The 27,149-nt window shown below is 41.0% G+C and overlaps 1 protein-coding gene across 1 annotated transcript; it reads left to right on the top strand.

Annotated features, from left to right (window-relative positions):
- Positions 1–340: 340 nt before the first annotated feature.
- CTSC (cathepsin C) lies at positions 341–17,360 on the top strand. The gene is made up of 7 exons (XM_065729959.1): positions 341–553; positions 1,929–2,074; positions 10,010–10,176; positions 10,620–10,775; positions 11,843–11,958; positions 15,349–15,480; positions 16,228–17,360. Exons 1-7 carry the CDS (start codon positions 382–384, stop codon positions 16,728–16,730), a joined length of 1,392 nt encoding a protein of 463 aa, XP_065586031.1. The 5' UTR covers positions 341–381; the 3' UTR covers positions 16,731–17,360.
- Positions 17,361–27,149: the final 9,789 nt, after the last annotated feature.

Here is a 27,149-nt window from a genome sequence, read left to right as displayed (position 1 = left end):
GGGGCTGACGGTTGGGCTAGATGATCTTAGAGGTCTTTCCAAACTTAATGATTCTCTGCTATCTTGTGGAGCGATATCCTTTGGTGAGGGACGTGCACTCTGCAGGGCAGGCTGTCCTTTGGGAAGGAGAAGGACTCCTTTTAGACACAAAGACGCCTCTTGGGGCAGAAGATGCTTTAAACAAGAAGGAAACGCTCTGCAAGGCAGGCACGCACCTCAGCGCTGCCCAGCCCCCCAGAGCGGGCAGGCGCCGACTCCCGGCCCCGCCCGGCTCAGGGCCACCGCTCCGGGGCGGGCCCAGGCCTAGACCCGGGGGCGTGGAGGCGGCGGTGCCGCAGGGCCCATTCCGGCGGCAGCAGCAGCGGGGGGCGGCGCGGTGTCATGGCGGGCCGGGTGCTGTGCGCCGCGGCGGCGGCGGCGGTGGTGCTGGCGATGCTGCCCGCGGAGCTGCGGGCCGACACGCCGGCTAACTGCTCCTTCGCCGACCTGCTGGGCGCGTGGGAGCTCCGCGTATGGCGGGCTGGCGGCCGACACGGCAACTGCTCACAGGAGGGTGAGAGCCGGTCCTGTCCTGCTCCCTTTCCCCGTGTGGCCCCGGGGTGGGGGTCCCCGTGAGCTGATGGGAGTAGGGGGGGAGGGAGCTGCCGTTCGGTGCCGGGAAACCAAAACCGGTGGGCAGGAAGCATGTGGCTGTGTGCTGTGCCTGCTTAGCTCTGTGTGAGATACAGCTCTCTGGGTGACCGTAGCGGTCACTGTTATTGCACTTCAGTTGTTTTCGTTTTAGTGTATTTTTTTTGGTTCAACTAGCTCTTTTCCTCGTATACAGACTTGCTTCTTCGCAGTTCCAGTTGCTCAGGAGGACTGAGCCTCTCCTGACAGCAGCAAGATGTGTTGTTGTTAACTCACCTCTCAGGGGTTATACTTGGCTGAGAGCTTGCTTCTAGTGAGCCTGATAACCTCAGCAGGCAAAAGTAGCATTTCTTTGAAGGGAGAAATAGCGAGGAATTATTACTTGTTTCTTGCTTGTCTGTTGAGTAGTTAATACATAGCATCTAAGCTGTCTGTGTTAGATTGATTAGACCAGGCAGGTAGGAATATGGGAGGTGCAGTTAGTACTGCTAGGATTCAGAGTATTAATGTGTTTGTGGGCCACTAGCTGAAGGTAAGCCAACTGTGTGCCCAGGAAGGCTGATGGCATCTTGGTTTGCGTAGGAAAAATTGCAGCCAGTAGGAGCAGGGAGGTGATCACCCCTCTGTACTCAGCACTTTTAGGGCCATACTTAACTGCTGTGTTTGATTTTGGGCCCCTCACTGTGAGAAAAACACTGAGGCCCCAGGAGTGTGCCCAGAAAAGGGCAGCGAAGCTACAAGGAGCCTAGAGTACAAGGCTTACTGGGAGCAGCTGAGGGATCTGGGATTGTTCAGTCTGGAACAGAGAAAGCTCAGGGGAGATTTTATTAGTCTCTGCAACTCCCTGAAATTAGGCTGTGGAAGGTGGGGGTTGGCCTCTTCTGGGGTAACAGTGATAGGATGGGAGGTAAAGGCCTTAAGTTTTGCCACGAAGATTCAGGTTGTGGTGTGGTGGCCAACACCTGAAATGAGGTGTTTTAAGGGAAAATTTGTCACTGTAAACACAGTGTCTGAGTTGTGTCACAAGTTATGTTTAAATAAGCTGATGCTTTCTTGCAACAGATGTTTGGTACTGCTGTTGTGGCTAATTAAATGTGCAAATATTGTCTAATGTGGGAAAAATGAGCATGAAGATGCGCTGTTAGGTAAGTGAGGTCCCTGTGGTGTATTTACTTGATGTCTTTTTTGCTGGTCTCTTTATTCAGAGAGTGTTGTTTAGCATCTTTTGTAGTAAAATAAATACGATATGCTTACTTTTACACTTCAGTCTCTTCTTTACAATGTTTTTCTTTTCTCAGGGCCTGTGGAAACAACAGTGCTTGTGAATCTTCAGAAATTAGATGTGGCTCAGGATAGCCTGGGCAATTTTGGTTTCTTCACTTTGATTTACAATCAAGGCTTTGAAATTGTACTAAACAACTACAAGTGGTTTGCGTTTTTTAAGGTGAGTTAACTTGTGTTCTGCATCACAGAATGTTGCTGAAATGGCCTGTACTTGGCCTTCTCCTCACTTACTGAGTGCCACAGTACAGCAGTAGGAACACTTGTTTTTTTTTCACCTTTAGGGTTTGCCTGTATAACCAAAGGGCTGCATTCTTGCATTAAATACAAGACAAAAAATGGTCTTTGCTGGGTAGGGAGAGGAGAGGAGAGCAGAAGTAGTATTTGAAACATTTCTTAACAGTGCTACTGCTTTTGCTTCTGGGTATGCTTACAGCAGTTGTTAAAAGCCTTCATGAAATCATCTCTCCCAGAGGCTTAGGAGAAAGAGTTGTTTCACTTTTCTTTCTGACATCTTGCACTCAAGTGAAATATCAGACATAATTGCTTTTATCTTTCTTTAAAGATCTTCTCAGATACATGAAATATGCCCTGTTCACTTGAGAAAGGTCATCTCCCAGCTGAAGGATTTTGAGATTTAATACTAGAATAAGCCTTAAATCTTTAAGGAACCTTCCTACCCCTTGGATAGTTTTTGTTTGTTTGTTTGCTTGTTTGTTTTTCATTAATTATTCTTGTTTTTAATTTTCCAGTCCTTGTTAATGACTTCAGATCAAGTTGAAAACAGAGCTGGTAGGCAGGGCAGACAGAAGACCCAGTTAGTTGCTGAGGGGTACTCTGTTAAGCTGATGAATCTGAAGGGTGGCTTGAAACAATGTGTGGGATGACTCATCTTTTTGGTAGATGGTTGTTCTGTACAGTAGGACTGCTCAGGCACTGAGTGGAGTCCTCAGCAGGAGGAGTGAATGCATCTCTTACTTGTTTTATAAACTCTAGTTTTGTTTGGTTTTAGATGAATAAAAAATAAACACTTAGGCCTTGTCCTAGTATAGAACCTCTGAACCTGAGCTGCCAGTAAGGATGATAATGTAATGACTTTTGTTTCAAATCAGCTTCCTTGGGCAGCTATTTTGAAGCCTGTGTTTTCAGATGTTAAGAAAAGTGAGTGATCTTCTCTTCCAAGAGGACCGTAGTCCTAACTGAAATGATACGTGAGGCTCTGACGAAGCTGTAATTTCCTCTACCTATGGGAGTCCACTTAAGTTAAAAAGAAAGGACAGTGTAGGTTTTAAAAGATTGACAGTGATAATGGTTTAGTTTTTTACATATCAAACTTTTTAAGATAGCAGTGCTTCTGCGTAAATCAGGATTTTATACTTGAGAAAGGGCAGAAGAGAGTTTGAGATAAATAGCTGATTGTGCTCTCATCATCATACAGCAGTGACACTAAATAACCAAGATGCACATGCCTCATAGGTTTGGCAGGTGATGCAATAAAAACTGCAGACAACAAAAAGAGGGCAAAATTGTCTCTGAAACCTCTCAGGTAGTGATGTTCTTGCAAGGCTTCCTCCAGTAGGAGTGCCTACCTCAAAAATAAAAGGAGTTAATGCTTCTGTGAGGATAGTGGACTGTTCCGTGTTGTAGTATTGTACCAGAACTCAGGCTTTGTCATCTATAACAGGTGGAATTCAGCAGGCATAAATAAGTACACCAAGGACATCATAGGAGAAGGAAGTTTGAGCTGACAGGCTGAGGATCCTTAGACTGATACTTCACATTTAAATGCAGAAGTGTTTAACAAACCACTACAATGAGCAGTTGAGTCAAAATAATTATTGAATGTGATGAATTTAATCAAAGAAACAACAACCTACTCCAGACTATAGAGCTGTTTGGCACCAACTTGAAGGCAGCTTTAGGTCTGTGAAGGCTTTCCATTGTAGAATATCTTTCTAGAAGGTGAGAACCACGTCAAATGACAGCTAAGTACCAATCTGGTGTTTTTATCTCTGCTTGTGGAAACGTAAGAGCTTTAATACTGTCATCTGAAATCTGTGAAGAAAGCTCTAACTCAGTGTGGTGTTAGGAAGCAGCATTCCTTTATTCCTCACGATGCACACCAGGTGACTTGACAAGCAAACACTCCCTCTCAGAATTCAGATTCTACATTTATACAGTTAAGACATACATAGTCAGTACGTTGGCATACATTACATATTCATTCTTTTTCAAGGACTCATAGATATGTGCTGATGTCCCTTTGGGCATGCTCAGTGGTATTTAAGGTGGTTAAGTACCCATCTACTTCTTCCCCTTTTTTCACCATCAGCATCATCACTTTGACTCACATTCATTCACTTTTCCCCAGTTTGGGAGATTTCCATTGCTTATTAGGCCATAGTGGATCACTTTTAAAAAACAAAGTATGTGCAACCTGAGGAAAACATCCTTGCACATTTTGAGGTAAAAGATAAAAGTATTTATTGTGACTCCAGTACTTCTTGTGAGGGAAAATCATTGAGGCAGAAAATAAAAGTATTCTATTATGTCCCCAGTGCTGAATTACTGAGGAAAAAGAGGACTGTTCACCCACTAAAGCTGAAGTGGGAAGTTTAGATCTATCACTTATGGATTCCTTTTGCTAAACTAATATATTGGTTCTTAAACTAATGTATTAATTCCTATTGTTAAGCAAACCAACGTTTATCAATATGCAGGAGAACTGTTAAACGTTGTATAAAAATACTAGAATGTGCTCAAATAAGAGCAACCATCTTGAGCTAAGAACAAACTGCTAGGTGACCTCATTGCTGTCTGAGTTCCTTATAAAAGGCAGAAGAGAGAGGCTGATCTTCTGTATCTTGTGGGCAGTGATAGAATGCTAGGAAATGGCATGAAGCTGTGTCAGGCAATGTTCAGGCTGGATATTAGAAAAAGTTCTTTACTGAGGTGGTACTAGGGCACTGGAACAGGCTTTCCTGGTAAGTGTTTGTGATTCCAAGTCTCTCATTGTTCAACAAGTGTTTGAACAGTGCTCCTTCGTGTGATCCAACTCTCAGGTCACCTCCCTGTCAGATGGGAGCCAGGAGTTGGACTCGGTGACATTTGTGTATCCCTTTCAACTCAGGTTATTGTGTGATAAAATGTCATAAGAAGAACTTGCTTCTAGGGAACTTGTGGAGGTCATCTGATTCAAAGTGTTACTCAAAAATGGAGTGAGTCAGATCTGCCTGAGAAGTAGCAGGGCGCGATATCTTGCATTTCATGACCATGAAACCCATTTGTAAATAAATGGGTTTGTTATTAGTTTTGCAGTTGCTTTTGGTATTCAGACACAGCAAGCTAGTTTGGGCTGGTGTTTGGTAGTAAGGATTTCATCAGCAAGACAGCTTACACTGAAGACTTATTTCCTTAGAAGTTGGAGAGAGTAGAACCCAAGTTGGTTACCTTCTGTATAATGTTTTGTTCATATTATTGCTGTAAAAGAAACCACAGATTACCAAGAAGCATGAGGAAATATCACAGTGATTAGTAAGTAATTCTTTCTCGTTTCTTTCTGCAAACAACTCATTGACTTTGTTGACCAAGAATTTGTAATGCTGCCCATTACAAAACTTATTGTGCAATTGTCAGTGTGAACTTGGTCAGTCTGTTTGTAAGGAAGAACTTCAACTTTTGTGATGTATGTCTACTTTAATACAGTAATTATTGCAATACTTATGAAATAGAAAAACACATTTTCAGTTTTTATCAGGACTTAATATTTTTTATTTCTATCAAATGCAGTTTGCACTCTTCTAGGATCAATTCCATTGCCATCTACTGTAAAGGTTCTAGGGGAAAATAATATGCTCAACTTGATGCACACTTTAGAGTTTAAGGAATGGCTGCTTATTGGTTAAAATACATCATTTACACCTGAAAGTAATTTAATTGTAGCAGAATTCATTTGTTTGGTGTTGGTCATAATCTAGTAGAATGGGCTGAAGTAGCATGGTAATGGGAAAGGACTTCCTGGAAGTGGAGTAAGAGGAAATTGTAGAAGGCAATCTCTAACAGTATTGCTTAGCTTTGATCACTGTTTAGGATGTGGTAAATAATAGACCATGTGCCTTTGGAATTCATGGAATGGAAGAAATATCGTCGTGCTTGCTGCTGCTTGACAGAAAGAAGATACTCTATTAAAACATTAGTTCTCTAGTTGCATATTGCTTTTGCTACTTCGTAAAATGACTTATTTCTCCCTGAAATAACTTCGCAATTTACACGCTGTTCTGGAGTTACCACTTGAATCTGGATTGACGTTCTTTGCTTTTTCTTGGAGCAGTTGTGGTGATTTCCAGAAGAAAGATTTCATGCTGATGAGTCATTTTGGAAAAGCTGAATTGTTTGTTGTTTTTTTTTTTAGCACCTCAGAGAATTAGAAAGTTTTTCTCTTTCAAGTACAGATATTTGGAATAATAAAAATACATGTATATTATTACAGAATCATAAAATTATGTGATTTTATTATGACATTTTAAAAAAATGCTCTGATAAAATCCTCAGACTTTGACTCCTCTGAAGGAGTAGCCATACCAGAAAGCCTTGCATGTCTCCTCTCATGGCTGTGAGCTCATACTTGTCAGGAAAGCCTTCACTGTTTAAGATCTCACAAACTTCTGTTTCATTACAGTTAAATTATGTGGTTAAAACCCTATTACCATGACAGAACAGATAAACTATCCTGATTGATCTACTGTGATGTTCATTCAGCCATTGAGGAGAGATGAAACAGCTATATTTCACATAAATGAATAGCTGTATTTCAGCTAATACATGTGTTTCAAGCACAGGGGCTCAGTTGGTGCTAGCTGAACTTCCAGTTTAATTCAACATTAAGCAGAAATGAACTTACAATTACTAAAAAGAATGATGAGATTTTGTCTAAAGTATTTCTAGCTGAGCTACTTTATAATGTGGCTATAGACACATCTTGTTAATTGACAGTTCATGTTTCCTTTAGGTTTCTTCATTAGGAGTCTTGTTCAAGTGACATACTGGGCCCTTTCAGCTATTGTAAGATCTCACTGACTTTACAAGTTACTTGTTTGTCCATTAGTGCCCAGGTAGAACAACAGCTTTCCACAAAGGAGTAATTTGGGTGAGCTTTTCAATGAATATTTTTCACTTAGATTGCTTTATGGCTGAAGTGAATAAGCTCTAGTAGTGCTTAATTTCTATCTGTCCTTTTAGGTGGATTTGTCTAGGCTTGCCAAGTTAAAATGCAGCTTCTCACTGCATTTTTGTATCCTTGTTACAAGTTACGGTTACTCTGCTGCTTGTATGCAGTAGGACAACTTGTTTCTTTTCTGAGATTGCTCCATATTTAATGTCTCCTGCTGTACTATACTGAACTTGGATGTGTGGTGGCTGCACTGAGTCTTGGCAGAAGCTTTAATGTATTTTCTAGATGCTTCTGAATACCTCTAGAATTCCTACAAGACTTTAAAGTGGCTTTGTTGTATTTGCAGTAGCACAGCATGAAAAGCTAGAATGAACTGAAGATTGAAACTTATTTATTTTGATTATATCATGTCTCTTGCAGTATTTACTTATTGTTAAGGCTAGTGCATGGAAAGCGATCCCAAAAATTGTACAGTTTGTCCCTAAAACTAAGTGATATTACTTCAAACTTTTGAGTTGGGGGGGGGGGGGAGGAAGAAAAAGGAAAAAAAAGCCCCAGAGCAACAAAAAAAGAGAAGTTTGGATTTTCTTCTCATGTTAAAATGTTAGTGCTATTTCAGCTGGAAGAAAATTGATCATAGAGTATTTCAGTACAGTAAGCCCTGTCAGACTGTACATACTAATCTCTTCCAGGCTCACTTGATGACATCTCCCTCTTGCAGCTTTTCTCCCATTTCCCAGTGCATCAAGTCTTATTTAAAAAACTAGGGTCTTCATTGATGAAATAACCACCTGTTATTTGAAATGACAGCTGACAATAATTAAGGTTTAAGTTTCAGGAGGTTACAAAAAAGAAGTCTGAGTATGTTTTTACTCAGTGTTGCTGAAATCTAAATGTTAAGAGTTGCTAGTGCTATTCAATTCTGCAAATCAATTGAAAGTTTGTTTCTGTGTTAGCCGAACATGCTTAACTAGCAAGGTGCTCCTGCTGTTCTCCTGAAGTGTAAGTGTGAAAGGATAAATCTCTGAACTGCAGAATATTCTTTGGAGCTGAGGAAATGCAGATGTAGTTTATCTTCTTGCATTTTATATAAGGTAGCAGCATAGCAGTTTGTTCTGATAGTCTCAGTTTTTATATGCTTGCACAGGGTGGTGTCTGCTTTCCTATTCCAGTTTAAAATGAACTCTTGATGTTATAATGCATAGGCGTGCTTGTAAATTTTATGAGAAATGAGAGGCAAATCCTTCCATCAGGCTTAATGTAGATGGTAATCCTCCTCCTAGAATTTGAGTAGGCTTATGGGCTGAACATTGAGAGCAGTAGCTGTAAAAAAGATGGAATGGCAGCCTGAGTGTGCTGCAGTGCTGTGTCCAATGAGGCCTCTACCCTTTCTTTCTTACCTGTTCACAAGTTTCTGATTTCCCTAACATGAATCATACTGTTTTTGCCAGCAAGGCCAGTTCTCATACAGAGTGGTTGTGCTTAGTCTAGTTAAATCTGGTTAGAGGCATCCCTGCAAGGCACCAATCTTTTCATTGAAGAGGGTATGAGCACCATTCTGTTGAAACACAGTTACAGAATCTATGTACAGTTTTACATCTGCAACAGCTGGATGGTATTTAATGAAGTATTCTTGATTTAGGGAGCTTGTATTCTGTTGAACTAATCTGTGGTTGGAAGAGTCAAGCTGAAGCTTTTGTAGTGCAAATTTTCAGTCTCCTGTGTAACTTAATGCAAAATTTGAACCTTGGAAGATGAATATAAAAACTTTTCAGCCCTGACATTTTACTGTCAAAAAATTGCTTAACAGGAATTTTTCATGCAGGTGGTTATAGTGTTTGTTGTAAACCATGCTGTGGGGTGAATAACTTCCAAGGATGGTATTTCAAAAGAAATAGTATAGATGATGGTATACTTGAGTAGGTCTATATAGATAGTACGCAAATAATACACAAAAGAAGATGGCTCACCTTTAAGGTGACAAGGCTCGCAGAGGACTCCACGTAGGAGGGATCTCCTTTCCTGTTGGTGGTCAGCCCTTAAATGGGGTTTGGGAGAGGTGGAGCCAGGCTCCACCCCTTCCAATCACACAGGTATATCACCTCCACCTGTGGCCCCATGGCTGACTCGGTGCTCACCTCAGGTGTCCAATCAGTGTTTCAGCAGTTCCCATACACGTGCTATGCAGACAGATTTCATCAAATCTGTTAGGAATTTGTACTTGAGCTTTTAGTAATGCTTTCCTCACCCACTCCCAAATTTCTAATGAGTTACCCTCAATGGATCATAATTTTTTAGTCTCGTTTTGATAGCTGAGGTGAAACTGATTCTTCATTCTCTTTTACCACACAGCTCAGGTTTCAAGCAGTTGCAAGACATCACACCTACTGCTCTGTCTTGTGGAAAGAGAAATGCTCAAATATAGTTTTCCCTGAGATGTTACTATGTGAGAAACATGCCATCCTCCCTGTATTTGATTTTCTAACTGCTTCAAGTCTTGGCTTCTTTTAGCATTCACAGCAGTCTTGTTGCTTTTTAATAGTTATAGATATGGTGCAGTAATCCACGGAGGCCTTGGAAGGAAGGCTAAATATTAAGGTGTCTTTTACTCTTTATCTAGAAAGTATTATCTAGAAAGTAACTTCAAAGAATTACCTCATTAATTAATACCAATACTAATACATGGTTTGTTGCTATAAATGCTAGTCACAGTCCAGTTGTTCTTCATCAAGTTGATGAAGATTGTTTTCATTAATCTGCTTAATGCTTACTTGATGTTTAATTTCAGAAGAAAGCATTAAGTGAGTTGATCTAGAATGTTTGGCCGCTTTCTCTGAAACAGAAGAAGAAGCATCTGGGTAGGTAGGGACTATTGCTATGCTGAGAAATGCCTGTATTCAATAAAAGTATAACCTCTTTATGTTACAGTATAAAAAAGAAGGCCAGAATGTCACCAGCTACTGTAATGAGACTCTGCCAGGATGGGTGCATGATGTACTTGGCCATAATTGGGCTTGCTTCACTGGACACAAGGTTTCTTCATCTTCCTCAGATGTTCACATAAACCAGCTACCTCTCCAGAAACCTAGAGGAGGGTAAGCAACATGGAAATGATGTTTTGCTGGGTGAAACGTTTGGCAACTTTGCTTCAGGTTTCAGCGGGTTCAATCAGCATGGTTAGATCCTGTGACTGGAGATAAAGTTAATGCCAGTGATAATGTTTGAATAAACCTTGAGTGTACAGAGATGGGAGGTTGTGCCAGTCACATCACACAGATGCTCCTTCAGTCTGTGTCTTCCTGCATTTTCTGTTTAAGCCCAGTTCTAGAACTAGCATATCTGATTATATCTTGAGAGTTATGGGCTGTTTCAGATTTCAGAAGACTTGCCTTGATCATATATTGCATGACTTCTTGTTTCTGCCTGGTAGAAGGCCTTTCCAGAACTACAGTCTTCTCCACCTTTAATTTGGTAAATGCTTTTATATTTCAATCTCAGTCTTTTTTCTCGTTGTACTGTTTTGTTTTTTTGATTGCAGGCTTTCTAGCAGACGCTTTGTGCACAACTCTGACTTTGTAAATGCTATCAATACTTACCAGAAGTCCTGGAAAGCAACAAGATATGAGGAATATGAGAATTTTTCCCTGGAAGAACTAACAAGAAGAGCTGGGGGTCTCTATTCCAGGACCTCGAGGTACTGGAGCCTTTTGGTTTGCCATCAACAGTTGTATCCACTGCTGCAAAGAATATGTTCATCTTTGTGCTCACTCTCTTAGCTGGATTTTGGATAATAATGTAGATGTTTAGTGTTTCAAGTCCTCTAGCTCACTTTCATGGTGTGCCAACTGTTCATAACATCTGCTTTCTCAAGCAATTGAGATAAATGCAGTCACCTCCCCTTTAATCTTACCTTGCCCAATAACTTTCTGGTGAACTCACATGTGCAGAGAAGAAGAAACAGTCTTGGGTAGACAGGTGTGTCATTGCAGCCATCAGCTGCTTGCTTGCCATAGCTGTCAGCCTCTGCATGGCTTTCTTCGTGGTTCTGCTAGTTCATAATTGCAATTAAAAAGCAGGGAAGTGCATTCCATTATTAAGTGTGGATGAAGATTTTCTAAGAGAAGGCCTTGGTTGCTGTAGCAACCTGTCTTACCTGTGGCCAAGGTCCTCCATAATTGGAGTGGAGTGATTCCTCAGTTTCAGTGAAGTAACCCTGAGAGTATATTTAGGGTCTTGCAGATCACATGGCAGATTGGTAATAAGAATGAATATATGGTCTTCATTACATGATTAATGTGAAAAGGGGAATTTTTCAGGTAGCTTCCTTTCTTAATGGCTGCTTCTTGTTTGGGTTCTTCAGTTTCCACTCTGATAGTGCTGTGAGTGGAGTGCTACTGATCCTTTCCAAGCTGTGGCAATTGTATGTTTTTAGAAGAAGGTCATACAACATGAAAATTGATTTGCGTGGGAGTATTTCTACAGTTGCTGAGAGTTGGCACTTTTGGTTAGAGCAAATACTTTTGAACTAATCTGCTGTAGATAATTCATAATACAATTCCCTGTGGGAGGGATCTGAGTAGGTCTTGCATCATGCTGGAACTAATCTTTTGAGACTGACACTCACTCAATGTAGATGGAGGCTATTTCAAATTGCTTAGCATGTTAGTATGCAACCAGTAAAAGATGGAAGGTGACAAGTGACTGTTACTTGTTTCCTTACTTAGTGTTATTTGTTACTTAAAAGTGTATTCTTCTCTTTAGGCCAAAGCCTGCACCTCTGACACCTGAGTTACTCAAAAAAGTTTCAGGCTTACCAGAATCCTGGGACTGGAGAAATGTGAGTGGTGTCAATTATGTCAGCCCTGTTCGGAATCAAGGTAAAGATTATGTATAAGGTTTTATCCTATTTATTTAGTGTCTCACAGTTGATAGATTGCACTTTTACTATGACAAACCTCTGGAAACTTTGTGGAATCCTGGCTGACAATGCTGCCAAAATAGAAGGCGGTAGCTGTGGTAGTGCTGTTGTCTTAGCAATATCATAGAATCATAGGGGTTGGAAGAGACCTCAAGAGATCATCGAGTCCAGCTGCCCTGACAAAGGAGGTTCCCTACATCAGATGTGTATATAAATATATAAATATGCAGATATTTATATAAAATATAATATAAATATATTTTACTGGAGTAAAAGCCAACAGCTGCTGTGCCCTACATAAGGATAGCTATCAAGTTTTGTGCAAGTGCTTTCTGCGTGCTGACAGAACTGATGTGCACCTAATTCTTCTAATTCTTGCTGGTGGCAAATTATCATGTAGCATTAATGAATAACTCATGAAAATTGTCTGTATTGCCCTGAGATCTTATCAGTTTATGAACTTCAGCAGTTGCTTCAACAGCTAGTTGCAGGATGAGATGTCAGTTGCTATGAAAAGTATGTATATGATAAATGGGGGAAAGAAACAGTTTTTCCCCTCTATATCACATAGTGTCCCATGTGTTCAAAATAGGTTCAAAATAGGTAAATGTACAGAAAGTGTCCTCTTCCATGGACATTGTGATGTGAGATACTTGTTCTGTTTCCCAATTAAACAGTTACATATTGGAAGCCCAATATGCATTCAGTTAATGCATGCCTGCCCTGTTCTAGTTGAAAACAAATTTCTACCTGCTGGTAATTATCCAGTTTCCACTTTGAGGGAATCAAAATGTGTGTTACTTTGGTGGGGAAGGAGGGTTTACTTATATAACTGGACCTATATCTGCAGTTTAGTTCTGCCAAATTCTGCTTGCTAGATCCTGATAGAAAAAGCATAGGCTCGTGGGAGTTCTAGATCACAAGCTGTCACATCACATCTCTGAAAGATGGCAGCAGGAAAGAAACAGTCCTGTACTTTCTCCTGATGTGAACTGCAAATGTCCCAAGTGCTGATTTACTTTCCAAACTGAGGAATGCTTAGGCTGAAGCTCTTTCTTTTTCCCTTTGTGTTGCTTCAAGATTTCTCTACATGAGAACTCTTCTGCTGCTTCCAGTAACAAAAGTGCTTATATTTTTTTTTACTGTAATCTGGGTAACCATGCTGAGTATATTAAATGTCTGTGGAATATGCACCCTGCTCCATCCAATAAGAATTCTAGCCTTCAGGCTTTCAGAAAGCAAATAAACAAAGAAAAGCAACAGCAGAAGAAAACTAGCCACCAATTAAATTTTGCTTATCACAGATTGTGTGATTTTCTGAGGCACTGAGTTCTTGATTTAAAATGGTTATTAGGTGACTAATTAGAACATGACATGGTGGAGAAGGCTGTAAGCAGTAGGAGGCATGTTGTCCAGCAGATGCAGGGAGCGTTGTATGAATTAAAAGGTCATGGTGTCCCAGATGTCACATGCTTGTAAAGTCACTGCTTTGTCACTGCTTTCTATCTAAGGATTTAAAATATATCTTGTGAACTGAACGTGAATTAAAAGAGAATTTTTTGTTCTCTGTATGATACCTTGAGACATGACAGACTTCATGCAACTACAGTTATCTTTGGTCATTCTTACAGGCAGCTTACAGAGCAGTAATGGCATCTTTCAGCCAAGAAGTGTGTCTTCTTGAAGATAGCCCTGCCGTTGCTTGTTATCAGATTTACTGGGCAAGAGAGGAGAGAAACCTAAATATTTTGTTAGCTTTTACATTAAATTCCAATTTCCACCAAGTTCTGCAAGCTTTTTTTGCAGATAAAAATGAGTGGGAAGTCTGGTCAGCTGATTGTTTCCTTGATGCTGTGTCCCCTTCTTATTATTCCTCAGCATCTATCAGCCCTTTCCTGCAGAACAAGTGAAATTTCATTTGGCTGAAGCTTTAATTGTATCTGGAGGAGAGAATTTCTAGGAAGCCTCAGGAAAAGCAGCTGCTCCTGCTGCTGACTTCCTGCTGTTAGTGTAGTTTGTACATAAAGAACTGTACAAATAACCCTATGATAAGAGCTTTAAAAAAAAAAAAGGTATTTTATATCTTTTCATTTTATATATAGCAACCACCCCAACAGATTTCAGATTGAAATGATTGTGTTGATTGTATGTCAAAAACACAACAAAGTTTTCTGCAGCATGGCCTTTCTTGGATGCTGTGACTGCACAATGGCACCTTTCACTGCTTCAGCTGGCCCTGCTGGGTGAAAAGCATTCTTCTTCAGGGCTGATTTTGCCCCTTCTCTTCAGAGATGCATCTAACTCAGTGAAGGTGCAATTTCACAAAGTCTTGCTTTTGTTATAGTTCTGCTTTTACACACCTACACAGTTCAAGAAAAACTATTTTGTTTTGTTCCTTAAGCCTCCCTGCTTTTCATAGCTCTGCAATTCTGGCCTTTCCTACTGTCAGGAAACAAAGGGAAATTGGGCATTGTGGTGACAATCAGATAAAATAGGACCTCATCCAAGTAATTGTCCCGCCCTGTGATGCATGTCATTCTACTTCTAGAGGTTTTTAATGTGTTATAAAAATATAAAGACTTCCTAGGGAATGAAGAGGCCTAAAACTAGAAGCATTACTAAATTTTTTTCCCAACGTAGGAGACTTAGCTCTTTGTGAGGCAGTGGAATGGAAATTCAAGTGCCTTGGAAAATCCAGAGTACAATTAGATGTCCTTGGGGAAATAAAGGGAACTGGGATGAATATACAATATCAAACTTAATATTAATACCACTAGGCTCTTCAAAGTGAGTTATTTTGGGGGTGGTTCTAGAGGTGCAATATTATAACAGGAGATTAACAGCACTAAATCCATTGATAAGTTAAAATAATCCAGAGCAGTTTTGTCAGTGTTAACTTAAAATAGTTCACTGCCCATCAGCATTTGTGATCCTTAAAGAGTTATAGTCTGAGATGGTAGGTTGTGAGGCTTCTCTGCTATAATAAGGTCCCTCTAGATTCATTCAGGATGAGTTGCATAGATGCTAAATGCTACTACTGAAAAATCCTGAAAAGTAGAGAATCATCTCTTATTCCAGAATAACTCTAGTGTTGTTTAAACAACAAAACAATTGCTAAAGCTCGTTTGGACAAAACTACTTGCAAGCTTAAGCAGTAAATGTATGTTTAAAGTTCTTACTCTGTCAGTGTTCTACTTATAATTGCTGTGTTAGTCTGTCAGGTTTTAACTCTTGTCAATGCAGACTAGTCATACTGGTACCTGAATGCAGGTGACTCACCTTGTTTATGTGCTGACTGCTCATGTTGTTCTTTGGTGGTGGTTTTTTGTTTTTTTATCCCTTTCTTTAGCCTCGTGTGGCAGCTGTTATGCATTTGCGTCCATGGGCATGCTGGAAGCAAGAATACGTATCCTGACAAACAACACTCAGAAGCCAGTCTTCAGTCCCCAGCAGGTTGTATCTTGCAGCCAATATTCTCAGGGTAAGTACACTGGTGAATACAAACTTAACTTTCAGTAATAATGACACTGTAGAAGTACATTCAAAACTTACAGATCTTCCTCTCATACATGATTTTGCTCTGTTGTCAGAATAATCTGGCAAACTACATTTTGTAGTACCTTTTTCTTTATTCATTCTGAAAGACAGTTTAAAAATATACTAGAGTTGTCAACCCGCTTTGCTTTTGGAGGTGGCACTTAGCCAGGAGGAGGTGGGCTCCATGCTAAGGATGTTACTGGATTTTAAGTAGCTAGTCTTCATCTTCCAGGCCAATCTAAGGAGCGGGGCTGAAAATATAGCTAGGTTGCAGTGCATGCCTAGAAAGAGAGGAACTGAGATCCTGAAAGCATCTTCAGGGAGAGAAGAAACATATGGGGAGGGGGAGATTAGCAAAAGCAATGACTAAGACTTGAAATTTGCAGAGGAGAGTACCCATGCTATAACAGCTTTTTTTGTAGCATATAATGAGCTGCTGTTCTTGATGTCAGGAGCAAGTGGATGAGGAGGTTGTCCATGTATTGGGAACATTGTAATACAGTTCCCACTGTGCTCTGAATTTTCTTGTGTAATTTAGAAAGCTAGCTGCAGCTATCTGGAGTATTGGGGTAATTGGAGGCATTGCAACTTGTCTTCAGTACTGTAATCTGAAAGTATTCCAAGATTTGAGTGGGAACATCCTCCATATCAAATAACTTTCCAAGGGAATAACCAGACATTTCTTGTTTAGGTTGTGATGGTGGCTTTCCGTACCTCATTGCTGGGAAGTATGTCCAAGACTTTGGTGTGGTGGAAGAGGACTGCTTCCCTTACACAGCCCAAGATTCTCCATGCTTGTTCAAACGCAGCTGTTATCACTACTACACTTCTGAGTACCACTATGTTGGTGGTTTCTATGGAGCTTGCAATGAAGCCCTGATGAAACTTGAGCTTGTTCTGGGTGGTCCAATGGCTGTTGCCTTTGAAGTTTATAATGATTTCATGTTTTATAAAGAGGGAATCTACCATCACACTGGGCTGCGGGATGACTTCAACCCTTTTGAACTGACCAATCATGCTGTCTTGCTGGTGGGCTATGGTAAAGACCCCAAAACTGGTGAGAAGTTCTGGATTGTCAAGAACAGTTGGGGCACCTCATGGGGGGAAGGTGGTTACTTCAGAATCCGTCGTGGTACTGATGAATGTGCAATTGAAAGCATTGCAGTGGCTGCCACTCCTATTCCAAAACTATAAACACAGTGGTCTCCATCGAGTGCCTTTGAGAAGGAAATTCTCATAAATGAGAATGTACCAATTTTTAGAGGATGGTTCAGATCCATTCTCTAGCTTGAACAATGAGCTTTAATGACATTTTTCAGATCAGAGAAAAGTTTTGCTAGGTGAGGACACTGTAAACTCTCCACTGGGTACTGTAGGCTTCCTTTCTGGAGTTTTAACAGTAGATCACCTAGAATGCAGTAGGTATTTTGTTAACAGTGGCAGTAATTATTAGTCACTGGATATAGATTTTCCTGTTACCAGATGCATTTTTTTTGCTATGGGCAAATCTTGAACATCACAGCAAGTGCCATGATAATCTGTAGGTACTTTGAAAGGACACTGTAGTGCCTTACTTCTCAGAAATCATGAAGTCACTCCAATTTAGAACTTCAGTGTGTGCTGGGAAGGGAATAGGCACTTCTGCTGATTAAAGGGAAATTTTAAAGCTTTAAGTGTCCTGCAAAAACTGCAAGTCAAACTCTTACAATGATGAGAATCTGTTCTACATTTTGGCCTGTTGTTAAATGTTCCAGTTCTGGATTTTATTGCTGTACTTTGCAATTGATCATCTCAGAGTTCAATAAAAATAACCCCACTGCTGTAGTTTTTTTCTACTTGTAGTAGTTCTGAACTTGTCAAGAACTTTTTGCTTTAGCAGGATGTATGACTGGGAAGGAGAATGAGAGGAAGGATGAACTAAATATCATCCATTGATGCCAAGATTCTTACAGCTATGTCAAGCTTGGCAATGCCAAGCAAGGTTATCCAGGAGTTGGGTGGTCCTTTTAACTGACTAGTTCCCCAGTAATTCTGTGTGTAGACTCCTCCCTGTTTGTCTCTTGCTATGTCTCAGGTATGCAGCAAAGAAGAATGGGGAGCAGATAGAAGTTGGAACATTTGGAATAAGCCATTACTTTCTAGTGAATTAGTACTTTGCTATTGCAGCAGTACTTGGTTTTTGCTGCTCACATGAATAGGTAGGAGTGTCCTGGACATGAGACCTGGTTTCACGTGTGGAAGAAAACCTTAGTGATCTGCTGCAGTAACAAATGCCCAAAACAGTATTTTATATGTAAAATATATATATTCAAGGACATGAGGGACTTTATAAATGGATAAATTGTCTCTTTGTGATTAAAATGTCTCATTTAAATTATATGGGGGGGAAAACTGCTTTTTACTTCAGTTTCCTACAAAGAAAGCACATGGAACCACGCTGACAACAGTCTCCAGGATAACATAGTGTCATCTGGATCACTTTAACTGCAGAGTGTTGGGAGTGGGGAAGAAGTGGGTCACTTTCAACTTGTTCTTCCCCAGAAGGGTTATTTGATGTTGCTCCAAACTGAGATGCCCTGTGATTATTTAATCCCATGGTAGTGGCTGCAGTACAGCATGAGGCTGCACAGTTATCCCACAAATACGTTCCTGAAATATGCAGCCAGGCATGGTGACCCATTTTTCTCTTGTGCTTCTCACTGGATCTGATCCCTATTCCTAGTGTTCCCATGCCAGTGCTTTCCATAATAAAGTTTTTCCTGAGGTGTGAGAGGTAATAATGCTGTCATCTTGCTTTTTGTGGAGCATGGAGATGGATGGTGGGGTACAGGTTGCTCTAGGCAATGAATGCATGGTTTGTGCCTGCTGTGTCACCATGCATAGTAATGGTGTGATAGTTTGTGCGCTGGTTAAGAGCTCTCAGTAAATTACCCAATGTCTTTTATCCAGGGTTTGGTTTGAGTTACAGTAATAAAACTAAAGCTGAAAATTGCTTGAAACTAAACAATCAGGGATAGAAGAAATTGTCTGCTTTCATTATGAAAGAGCAGTACTGGCTGCACTGTAATGCCAGCAGCATGCTGCCTGCTACGTTGGTATTACAGCTGCACAGCTTGACCTAATTTGGATGACTGTGTTTCTATATGTAAGCAGCCATGTTAACACAAATATAAACTCTTATGAGGTACAAAAAGATGGTCCTCTACATATAAGTGATCTGCAGGCTCATTCTGTCACCTGGAGGTGCCTATGGTTTCACTCCAGAGGTATAATGCATTTTAAATATTGACATTTGAATATCAAATGCATTCAGGAAGTGTCTATTCTTAATAAACAGTTACCTTCATGAATTTTGTATGGGTGCACTAGGTTCTTACGGTTGTGGAGATAAACTTCAGAACAGATACAAAAGGTAGGTCATCGTTACTAGTTTTACAATCCATTGACCGTTAGAAAATTGGATCTTAATTAACTGTTATCACCATGCTGCTGCTGACACATGTAACACCACTAATATGAAGACATGCTCTTTGCTGTGCCTTGATTCATACTAGATGTGTCTTCTAAGTAAGATTATATGTTCTTTTGTTAGAAAATTGTCAGTCCTTGTGTGGCAGCTGCACTGGTGCTAACATGAGGAAGGGAGAATTCTCAGTGCTGTCTGTCACCGCCATTGCTACCAACAGCTGTCATCAGATGTGCTTGTTTGCCTCTGATTGACTGTGGTATGTGAATGTCCCAGTTTTCAGTATTTCAAAGTTGCATGGAAAAATGTCAAGCCATCAGCTTGAGAGAGCTGCTCATATGGCCAACGTGACATTTGGATTCTCAACTTCCATTTGAGATTGTGAGGCCGGGCACAGAAATTACATCTTGCAGCCAGATGCTGAAGAGCAGACGCATTTCCCAGGGACTAAGAGAGATGCAACTTCAAGGATTTACAAACCTTTTTGTAACCACAGAATCATAGGATATCCTTATTATGCTGGCTTGCAAAGAGCTAATCCCTCTGGTGTCCTATGTTGTCAGAAGTAGAGAAGTGTGGGTAAACTTGGCTATAAGTACAGAAGACTGCAAAAAACACGCTACCTATGAAATGGAGAGGTACAGGTCTCTTTTCTAAGAGGCCATAGTTAGTTCAGATGGTTTCTACCTGAGTGTGTTAAAAGGAGTAGCTTGAAATGAGGAACAAGAGATCACCTAGAAGAATAATTGCACATTTTTGACAAATATATGTCTTGCAGTGAACAAGTAGAACCCAATCTAACTTATGAAAAGAAGGCTAATAGATAAAGTCATGGTTCATAAGTACTTTCAATGGAAACAGCTTATCATCAGCTCAGCAGATGTGTTAAAAAGATTGTTTTGAACCTGGGTGTGTAAAAAGGACAAATAAACTTCAGCTGTTCAGCAGCAAGTATAGTCAACACTTAAAATCAATTGAAAGCCATCGTGGTGTCTCCACCTCTGGAGTTGGGTGTTTTTGTAGTTTGAGCACTTCTCCTGGTACAAGAGCTGCCCAGGGGATCTGGAATTTGGTATATGGAGGAGACCTTGTCAGATTGTCCTAACTCCTTTCTGTGATCTGAGGACATGGAATACAAGGTGACTTTTAGCTTCCAAAGTTGTCTGCTTATCCTGACATTACGTGCTGCATCTGAAATGATGGAAGAGGCTTTTTCCTAGATTTATTTAAACTGCTAACACGGGCTAAGAATTTTGCGAGTTTTATAGATCTTAGGAAGAAAAGGAAAATCAAAATGTGCACCAGTGGATATTATTAAAATAGTAAACCTGGGAGGATACCATTCTCTGATGCCTTCTCTTTTCTCTCCTTTTCTTTAATGAGCTGCACTAAAATCTGGTGCTCTTCTTTCCACCATTGCCGGAGGCTTAAGAACTTGTTTGTAAAAAGAAGTTAAAACCGTTGGACTGCTTCAAAAAATTCTCCTGCTAATGCAGGATTTAGTGCGACCTTCACGAACATTAATTTGTATACCTCAACTAATTGGCTTTCAAAGTGCGATTACAACAAGTTTCTAGGTTTTGTTAATTGAGCAGCTGCATGAGATGCAAGAAAGTGGAATAACAGAACATTTTTTTCAGTGGTTTCATCCCTTTACCAAAATTTCCAGTTTTAACTTTCTCATTCCTGACAATCACTGCCTTCCCTTCCAGAGTGTGACTTTTTCCACTAAATCATACATTGCTTCAGAAAAAACATTTCTGCTATATGTTAAAATTCCCTTTAGGACATGAAAGCTATCACTGCGTTCACTTTTTCCTCAGTAGATGGGGTTTATTTAAATTTGATTCTGCTCTAGATCATCATGAGTGATAGAGACACCTTTATATAGCTGAGGCTAACTTAACATAGTGTTGAAGTTGCACAGGAAATTGTGTGGCTTCCAGAATTTTCTGAAGAGCAATGCCTGGAGCCTCCAAGGTCTGGGCTGCAGTGGTTCAATAATGAGTGAAGAGAAGGGTTTGGGGTTTGTCTACACTCAGATCTGCCTATGACTTAGTGGGAGTTCAGGGGCTTTGCAAGAATAGGACAAGAGTTCTGAAGACACAACTCCTGGATGGAGGAGTTCATGGTATGGTTTGTTCATGATATTTGCAGTATAAAGTTCAACAAATTGTGATCTTGCTCTATGTGTTAATGCAAGAGGAGATGTTAGATTGCAGGAGCAGAGGTGCTCATCTTTGTTAAGAGTGTCAGAGCCATTGCCTCCAACATATGCACCAGTGCTATAGTGAGTGAAGTAGCACCTGAGTTGCAGAATGACGTGTAGAGGATATGTCAGGATGCCTGTGGGTACTAACACACTTGCACCCAAGCTGGTTCACTAAGCCTGCACACTTTGTGCATGTAGGCACGTGTTTAGCTGCCTTTAAAAAGTGAAGTTGAACTCAGTTTCAAGCAGTGACTCAATGAGAGCCCAAGCATATTTTTTGAAAAAATCTGTATTCTGGATGTTATAGGTATCATGTGATAACAAGATAAAAGAGGTGAAAGCTTTGCGGTATGAAATAACAAAATAGACTTGCCCACCCATTCTGCACAGTAAGTTTTAAGCAGAAAGGCTCTCACACTAATTGGCTAAGACCCAGGGTATGTTGTGTGATCAGAACAAAGTGTCAGTGAGTGCAATTTGAGCAAGCTGAGGTTTCCATGCTGGTTGCTATGGTTTCTAGAAGTGACTGTAGGCTGAAGCAACGCATGAACATGTGTGTGCATGTTTCGGCTTCAAAAAAAAAAAAAAAGAATTACTAGTGACCCACAAAATTAAATTGAATGTTTCCTCTCCATGTGATCAGGTGCAGAATAGTAACAGCATCATTTTTTGTCAGGTCTCTCTGAATGCCAGGTAAGGCAGGATGGAGAGATGTTGAAGCCCTCTCTGTTCAAGTCTACAGTGGAACAGGCATGAGTATACACAGATTTTTACTATATTTGTTTTAGGTGGACACACATTTCTGCCAATTGTTCCTAATCACTTCATTTGAATCAACTGACTTGATCCTGCAGATGCCATTTAGCATGAGATGAAGAAGCTAAATGAATCTCTGTCCCATGGTAATGTCTAGGATGGTAGCTTAGTACTTCACCCAGAAAATGTTGCTATTTGCACTTCAAAACACATATGCCGGTTTATATTTGAAATGATCCTTGGGATCTCCAAATTACCTCATTAAAGAATTAAGGATTGCATAGAAGAGCTGATAGCATTTTAGCAACAAGCATTGTCATAAGCATGAAAGCTTTTCAGAGTGATGTCTTTTCCTCAGGAGAATTTCGGTAGTTTGGAAAATACTGTACATTCTTAAATATCCAGCAATTCCAGCCAAATGTCCAGCAATTCCAGCCTTTGTGCTTGTTTCTAATATTGTATTTTTTCTCCGACATTAACTGTACAGAATCCTTGTGATAATATTTGGAAAGAAAATGCAATGCATACAATATGTGTATTCAAACAAAACGAAACAAAACAAAAACACACCTTGTTTAGAAGCCTTTTCCAATACTGTCTCATATATTAATAAGCTTGTTGAGGATGTGAATTTTATCACTCAGTTATGTTTCTACCTCCTTTCTTGAAGCCCTCTATTAACCTTGGGATTATATGCACGGGTTTAAAATCAGTAGGATAATAACTGCAGGAAACGACATCCAGTTGCATACGTGCAGGGAGGGAATCAATTACAAGAAATGGACTAAAAGGTTAAATCAAATACATAAAACTTGACAGTGGGATGATAAAGTATAACCAATGCAATGCTTTTGTTTTCCACACAATGTACCTATTTTCTGCGTGCTGCCCTGAAGAAAGAAATAGAAATAGGGTGATTGCATCTTCCTGACTGCTGGGGGCTGATTTTTCAGCTGCAACATTGAGAAGTTCATTTTTTTCCTTTTTAATTAAAGAGGCTAGTGAAGCAAAACTTAATGTTATCTCTCTTATCCATTTGGATTGTATAGATTTGTAATAGCTGCATTAAAATTGCTCTAAATGGAAAACAAATGGGACTGACTAGGTGTGAAAACACCAGGAGGGACAGCAGGGGGCGAGCTGTAAGGAAGGCAAGAGCTGATGGCACATTAGTTGACGGTGCATTAAGTTTGCCAGCACATCAAGTCCTTTAGGACACCTGGAACAGGTCTCAAAGGACAACATTAAATAAAATTAAAAAAAAAATAAGAAAAAAAAGATAAGAAAAGACAACTCACCTTCTTATACCACTAACTTAGGACAAATCTTTATAAGCAGTAGCATCCAGGAAAGTAGACTAGATACTTTAATAGGTAAGTCAGTGGGCTGGGACACCTTCCACTAGACCAGGCTGCTCAAAGGCCCATCCAATCTGCCCTTAAACATTTCTGGTGGTGGACATTCGCAGTTTCTCTGTGCATCCCGTTCCAGTGCTTAGCAGACGTGGGACAGAATGGGAAGGCCAAAGTTCACAAATGACCATTTTCAGATCCTAAAGCAGTACATCATCTAAAACATGCAGCTGAAAACTAGTCTAAAAAGGATAAGGAGATTATGAAGGTTGAGTTGCTGGCATGCCTTTCCTTCCTGGTGCTTCAGGGAAACCTGGCCAAAGCACAGGTATGTGTGAGTATAGGTTTACAGGCTATCTGAACATACATCATGACTTGTGAGAAGGCAGGTGTGAGACCATTGCTGTATGTTCTAAAATAAAATAACTTTTCCCCCTTATAGATCTTGCTTTCAGCTATGCTACACTGCTGCTACAGTGAAGCAATGTTAATTACTACAAAATCTGTGGCTTAAGAGTTCAGCTACAGGTCTTCAAGTACAGCCCCTTTCCTGAGTGCCGAGTGGTGTTTTGATCCTGTGAATGAGCACTATGGCAAACCTCATGTTTAACTTATTATTTGCCTACACCTTTCTCTGCCATCTGTATGGGAACTGCTGAATCACGGCCTGAACCACTGATTGGTCACCTGAGGTGAGCACCAAGTCAGCCATGGGGGCACAGGTGAAGGTGATATACCTGTGTGGGTGGAAGGGGTGGAGCCTAGTTCCTCCTCTCTCAAACCCCATTTAAGGGCTGACCACCACCAGGGAAGGATCTCTTCTTGGAGATCCCTCCCATGTGGAGTCCTCTGCGAGCCTTGTCATCTTAAAGGTGAGCCATCTTCTCTTTTGTATTACCTGTATAACTGTTTGTATAGAACTACTTAAAATATACCATCTTCTATACTATTCCCTGGTGGAGTATCGTCATTAGGAGTTATTTACTCTACATTTGGCGAGCCAGGCAGCTCTAACTAAATCCATAATGTCGTTTATTTGGAGTATGTTTAAATGGGCCAAGGGGGAGAACGTTACCCCCCTAGAACAGACAATCCCTGGTCTAATTCCAGGATTCATGGGGTCACCCTACTATGGATTGGCATCCGTTATTGAGAAATGGGGACCCATGCGGGTTCCAGGGACTGCCGCTCCTTCTCCATCTTATTTGACTGACTACTTTGTAGGATTAGATAAAGACATACTTGTTACCAAGGAGCGGCGGTTAGCTGCCTCTGCAGTAGCCTGGCCATTAGTAATGGCCATACTCAAGTTAGATGTTGCAAATGTTAATTTGGAGACTGAAAATCAGTTATTACGAGACCGTATTGAGAAACTGGAACAACAGCTGGGTACGTTAACAACCAAAAAGCCTGGCCTAAATGTCCCCACAAGACAAATAAGGAATATATTGGTAGAAGACACCCCAAAATCAGAGGAAGAAGACTCTGATATGACAGGGGAAAAGATCTCTAAGGCAGATCTCGAAACTCCATCTATGATGGACCCATTCGAGATTCGGCCTATTATAACTCAAAAAACAAAGAAGGTACAGGATAGACCAGCAGGGGTGCCTCCTGACCAATGGCCCCCTGCAGAAACCTGCCTCCATGTGACCGCTCGTCCATATACAGCCAATGAGTTGATGGACCTAGTACAACGGTTCCATCAGAAACCAAGAGAAAGCATACCATCATGGCTCCTAAGGTTATGGGATGCAGGAGCTGAAAGTGTTTTAGTAAATGGAACAGAAATGTCAAAATTAGCATCTATAACGATAAACCCGGCATTAAGACAAAGATTATATGCAGCTGTCCATTATAATGAGGAAAACCATTCTATTATAGATTGGTTGATGGCTGCATGCCGCTTGACATGGCCCAACAAAACCGATATCCCTCTTAATACTGGTTTGTGGTCCTCTATGGAGGACCTCCAGACCTATATCAGAGAACTGGGTATGAGGGAGGCTCTGTATGCGGACACTTTTGAAAGCCCCGATACGGAAAAATTTACAGCGGGCATGAGAGATCTAATACTACAGCAGGCCCCCTCCCACCTATATGGGATGTTGGTTTCCATATTAAATCCATTGGTGGCATCAGAAGCCATCGTACAGCAGGCAGCCCAGTTAGTAGCAGACTTAGGGGAGACGGAGCGCGTAAGAACCAGGCGTAATGTTCGTATAGTGGAAGATGCTGAGGCCTTCCCTATTAGAACTAAAAAGCCTGCTCCACGGATGCCCCGATCAGGCCCCGTACGGGTATCCCGGAGGACTATGTTTAATGATCTCATACGGGCTGGGGTTGCATTTACCAAAATTGATGGGCAACCCAACCATGTTTTGTTACAGCTGTGGAAACAGCTTAGAAATGATCAGAAATTTCAGAGTGCTCCCAGAAAATCGGGAGTACGAATTATAGAAAAAACACCAACAACAACCTGGAATTTGGCTGACTTTATAATACCGAACAGAAGGAAAAAATATCCGCAGGTGTCACAGGCTACAGTGCCTGAGCCACCTGTGGCAAAAGATTTAGATCTGGCAAAATTCATGGATTAACGGAAAATTCTGGTCCCCATAGGGCCTCTAGCTGTGACCGGAGGCCCTATGTAGAACTAACAATATTCTGGTCCAGGACAAATGTGCAGAAGGTGATGGCTCTAGTGGATACTGGCGCAGAAACATCGATTATATATGGAGACCCAACGAAATTTAAGGGTAATAGAGTGATGATTGGTGGGTTTGGGGGACAGACTATTCCAGTCACCCAGACGTGGTTGAAATTGGGGGTTGGGCGTCTCCCGCCCCGGGAGTATAAGGTGTCGATTGCCCCAATTCCAGAATATATCTTGGGCATAGACATTCTATGGGGTCTGGCTCTCCAGACAACTGTGGGAGAGTTCAGACTACGGCAGAGGTACATTAGTATCCGGGCAATACGGACAATATTGAGGGGCCATGCGAAACATGAGCCCATTTGTTTGCCAAAACCACGCCGGATTACTAATGTAAGACAGTACAGACTCCCGGGTGGACAAGAAGAAATATCAAAAACAGTGCAGGAATTAGAGAAAGTAGGTATTATAAGGCCTGCACACAGCCCATATAATTCCCCCATATGGCCAGTACGGAAGTCGGATGGAACATGGAGAATGACGGTGGATTATAGGGAACTGAATAAGGTCACGCCGCCCATCCATGCGGCCGTACCCAATATTGCCTCCTTAATGGACACTCTTAGTAGGGAAATTAAAACCTACCATTGTGTCCTGGATTTAGCGAATGCGTTTTTTAGCATACCTATTGCTAAAGAATCACAAGATCAATTTGCATTTACGTGGGGAGGCAGGCAGTGGACCTTTCAGGTCTTGCCACAGGGGTACGTGCACTCACCAACATACTGTCATAATTTGGTGGCACGTGACCTGGCTGATTGGAGGAAACCAAACAGTGTGAACCTATACCACTATATTGATGACCTCCTGTTAACATCCGACTCACTGGAAGCAGTAGGGGAGGCAGCAGATTCATTAACTGCCTACCTAAGTGAAAGAGGATGGGCTATCAATCCTCAAAAAGTGCAAGGTCCAGGACTGTCCGTAAAATTTCTAGGGGTAGTCTGGTCAGGAAAGACCAAAGTATTACCTGATGCCGTCATAGATAAGGTTCAGGCATTTCCAGTCCCTACAACACCAAAGCAGCTGCAGGAATTCCTGGGTATATTGGGATATTGGCGTTCCTTTATACCTCATTTGGCGCAGCTGCTGAGACCTTTATATAGACTTA

The sequence above is a fragment of the Cyrtonyx montezumae genome, unplaced genomic scaffold (assembly GCF_038088225.1).
Source record: "Cyrtonyx montezumae isolate F1298 unplaced genomic scaffold, pur_monq_1.0 scaffold_12, whole genome shotgun sequence".
Taxonomy (NCBI): Eukaryota; Metazoa; Chordata; class Aves; order Galliformes; family Odontophoridae; genus Cyrtonyx; species Cyrtonyx montezumae.
This window is presented reverse-complemented; position numbering and strand designations above follow the sequence as displayed.

Bases quoted from the DNA above. Each gene is read 5' to 3' on its own strand.
- CTSC (XM_065729959.1), top strand. From the start codon at position 382: ATGGCGGGCCGGGTGCTGTGCGCCGCGGCGGCGGCGGCGGTGGTGCTG. The intron at 554-1,928 runs GTGAGAGCCGGT...TTCTTTTCTCAG, and splicing joins CGGCAACTGCTCACAGGAGG to GGCCTGTGGAAACAACAGTG. The intron at 10,776-11,842 runs GTACTGGAGCCT...TCTTCTCTTTAG, and splicing joins CTCTATTCCAGGACCTCGAG to GCCAAAGCCTGCACCTCTGA.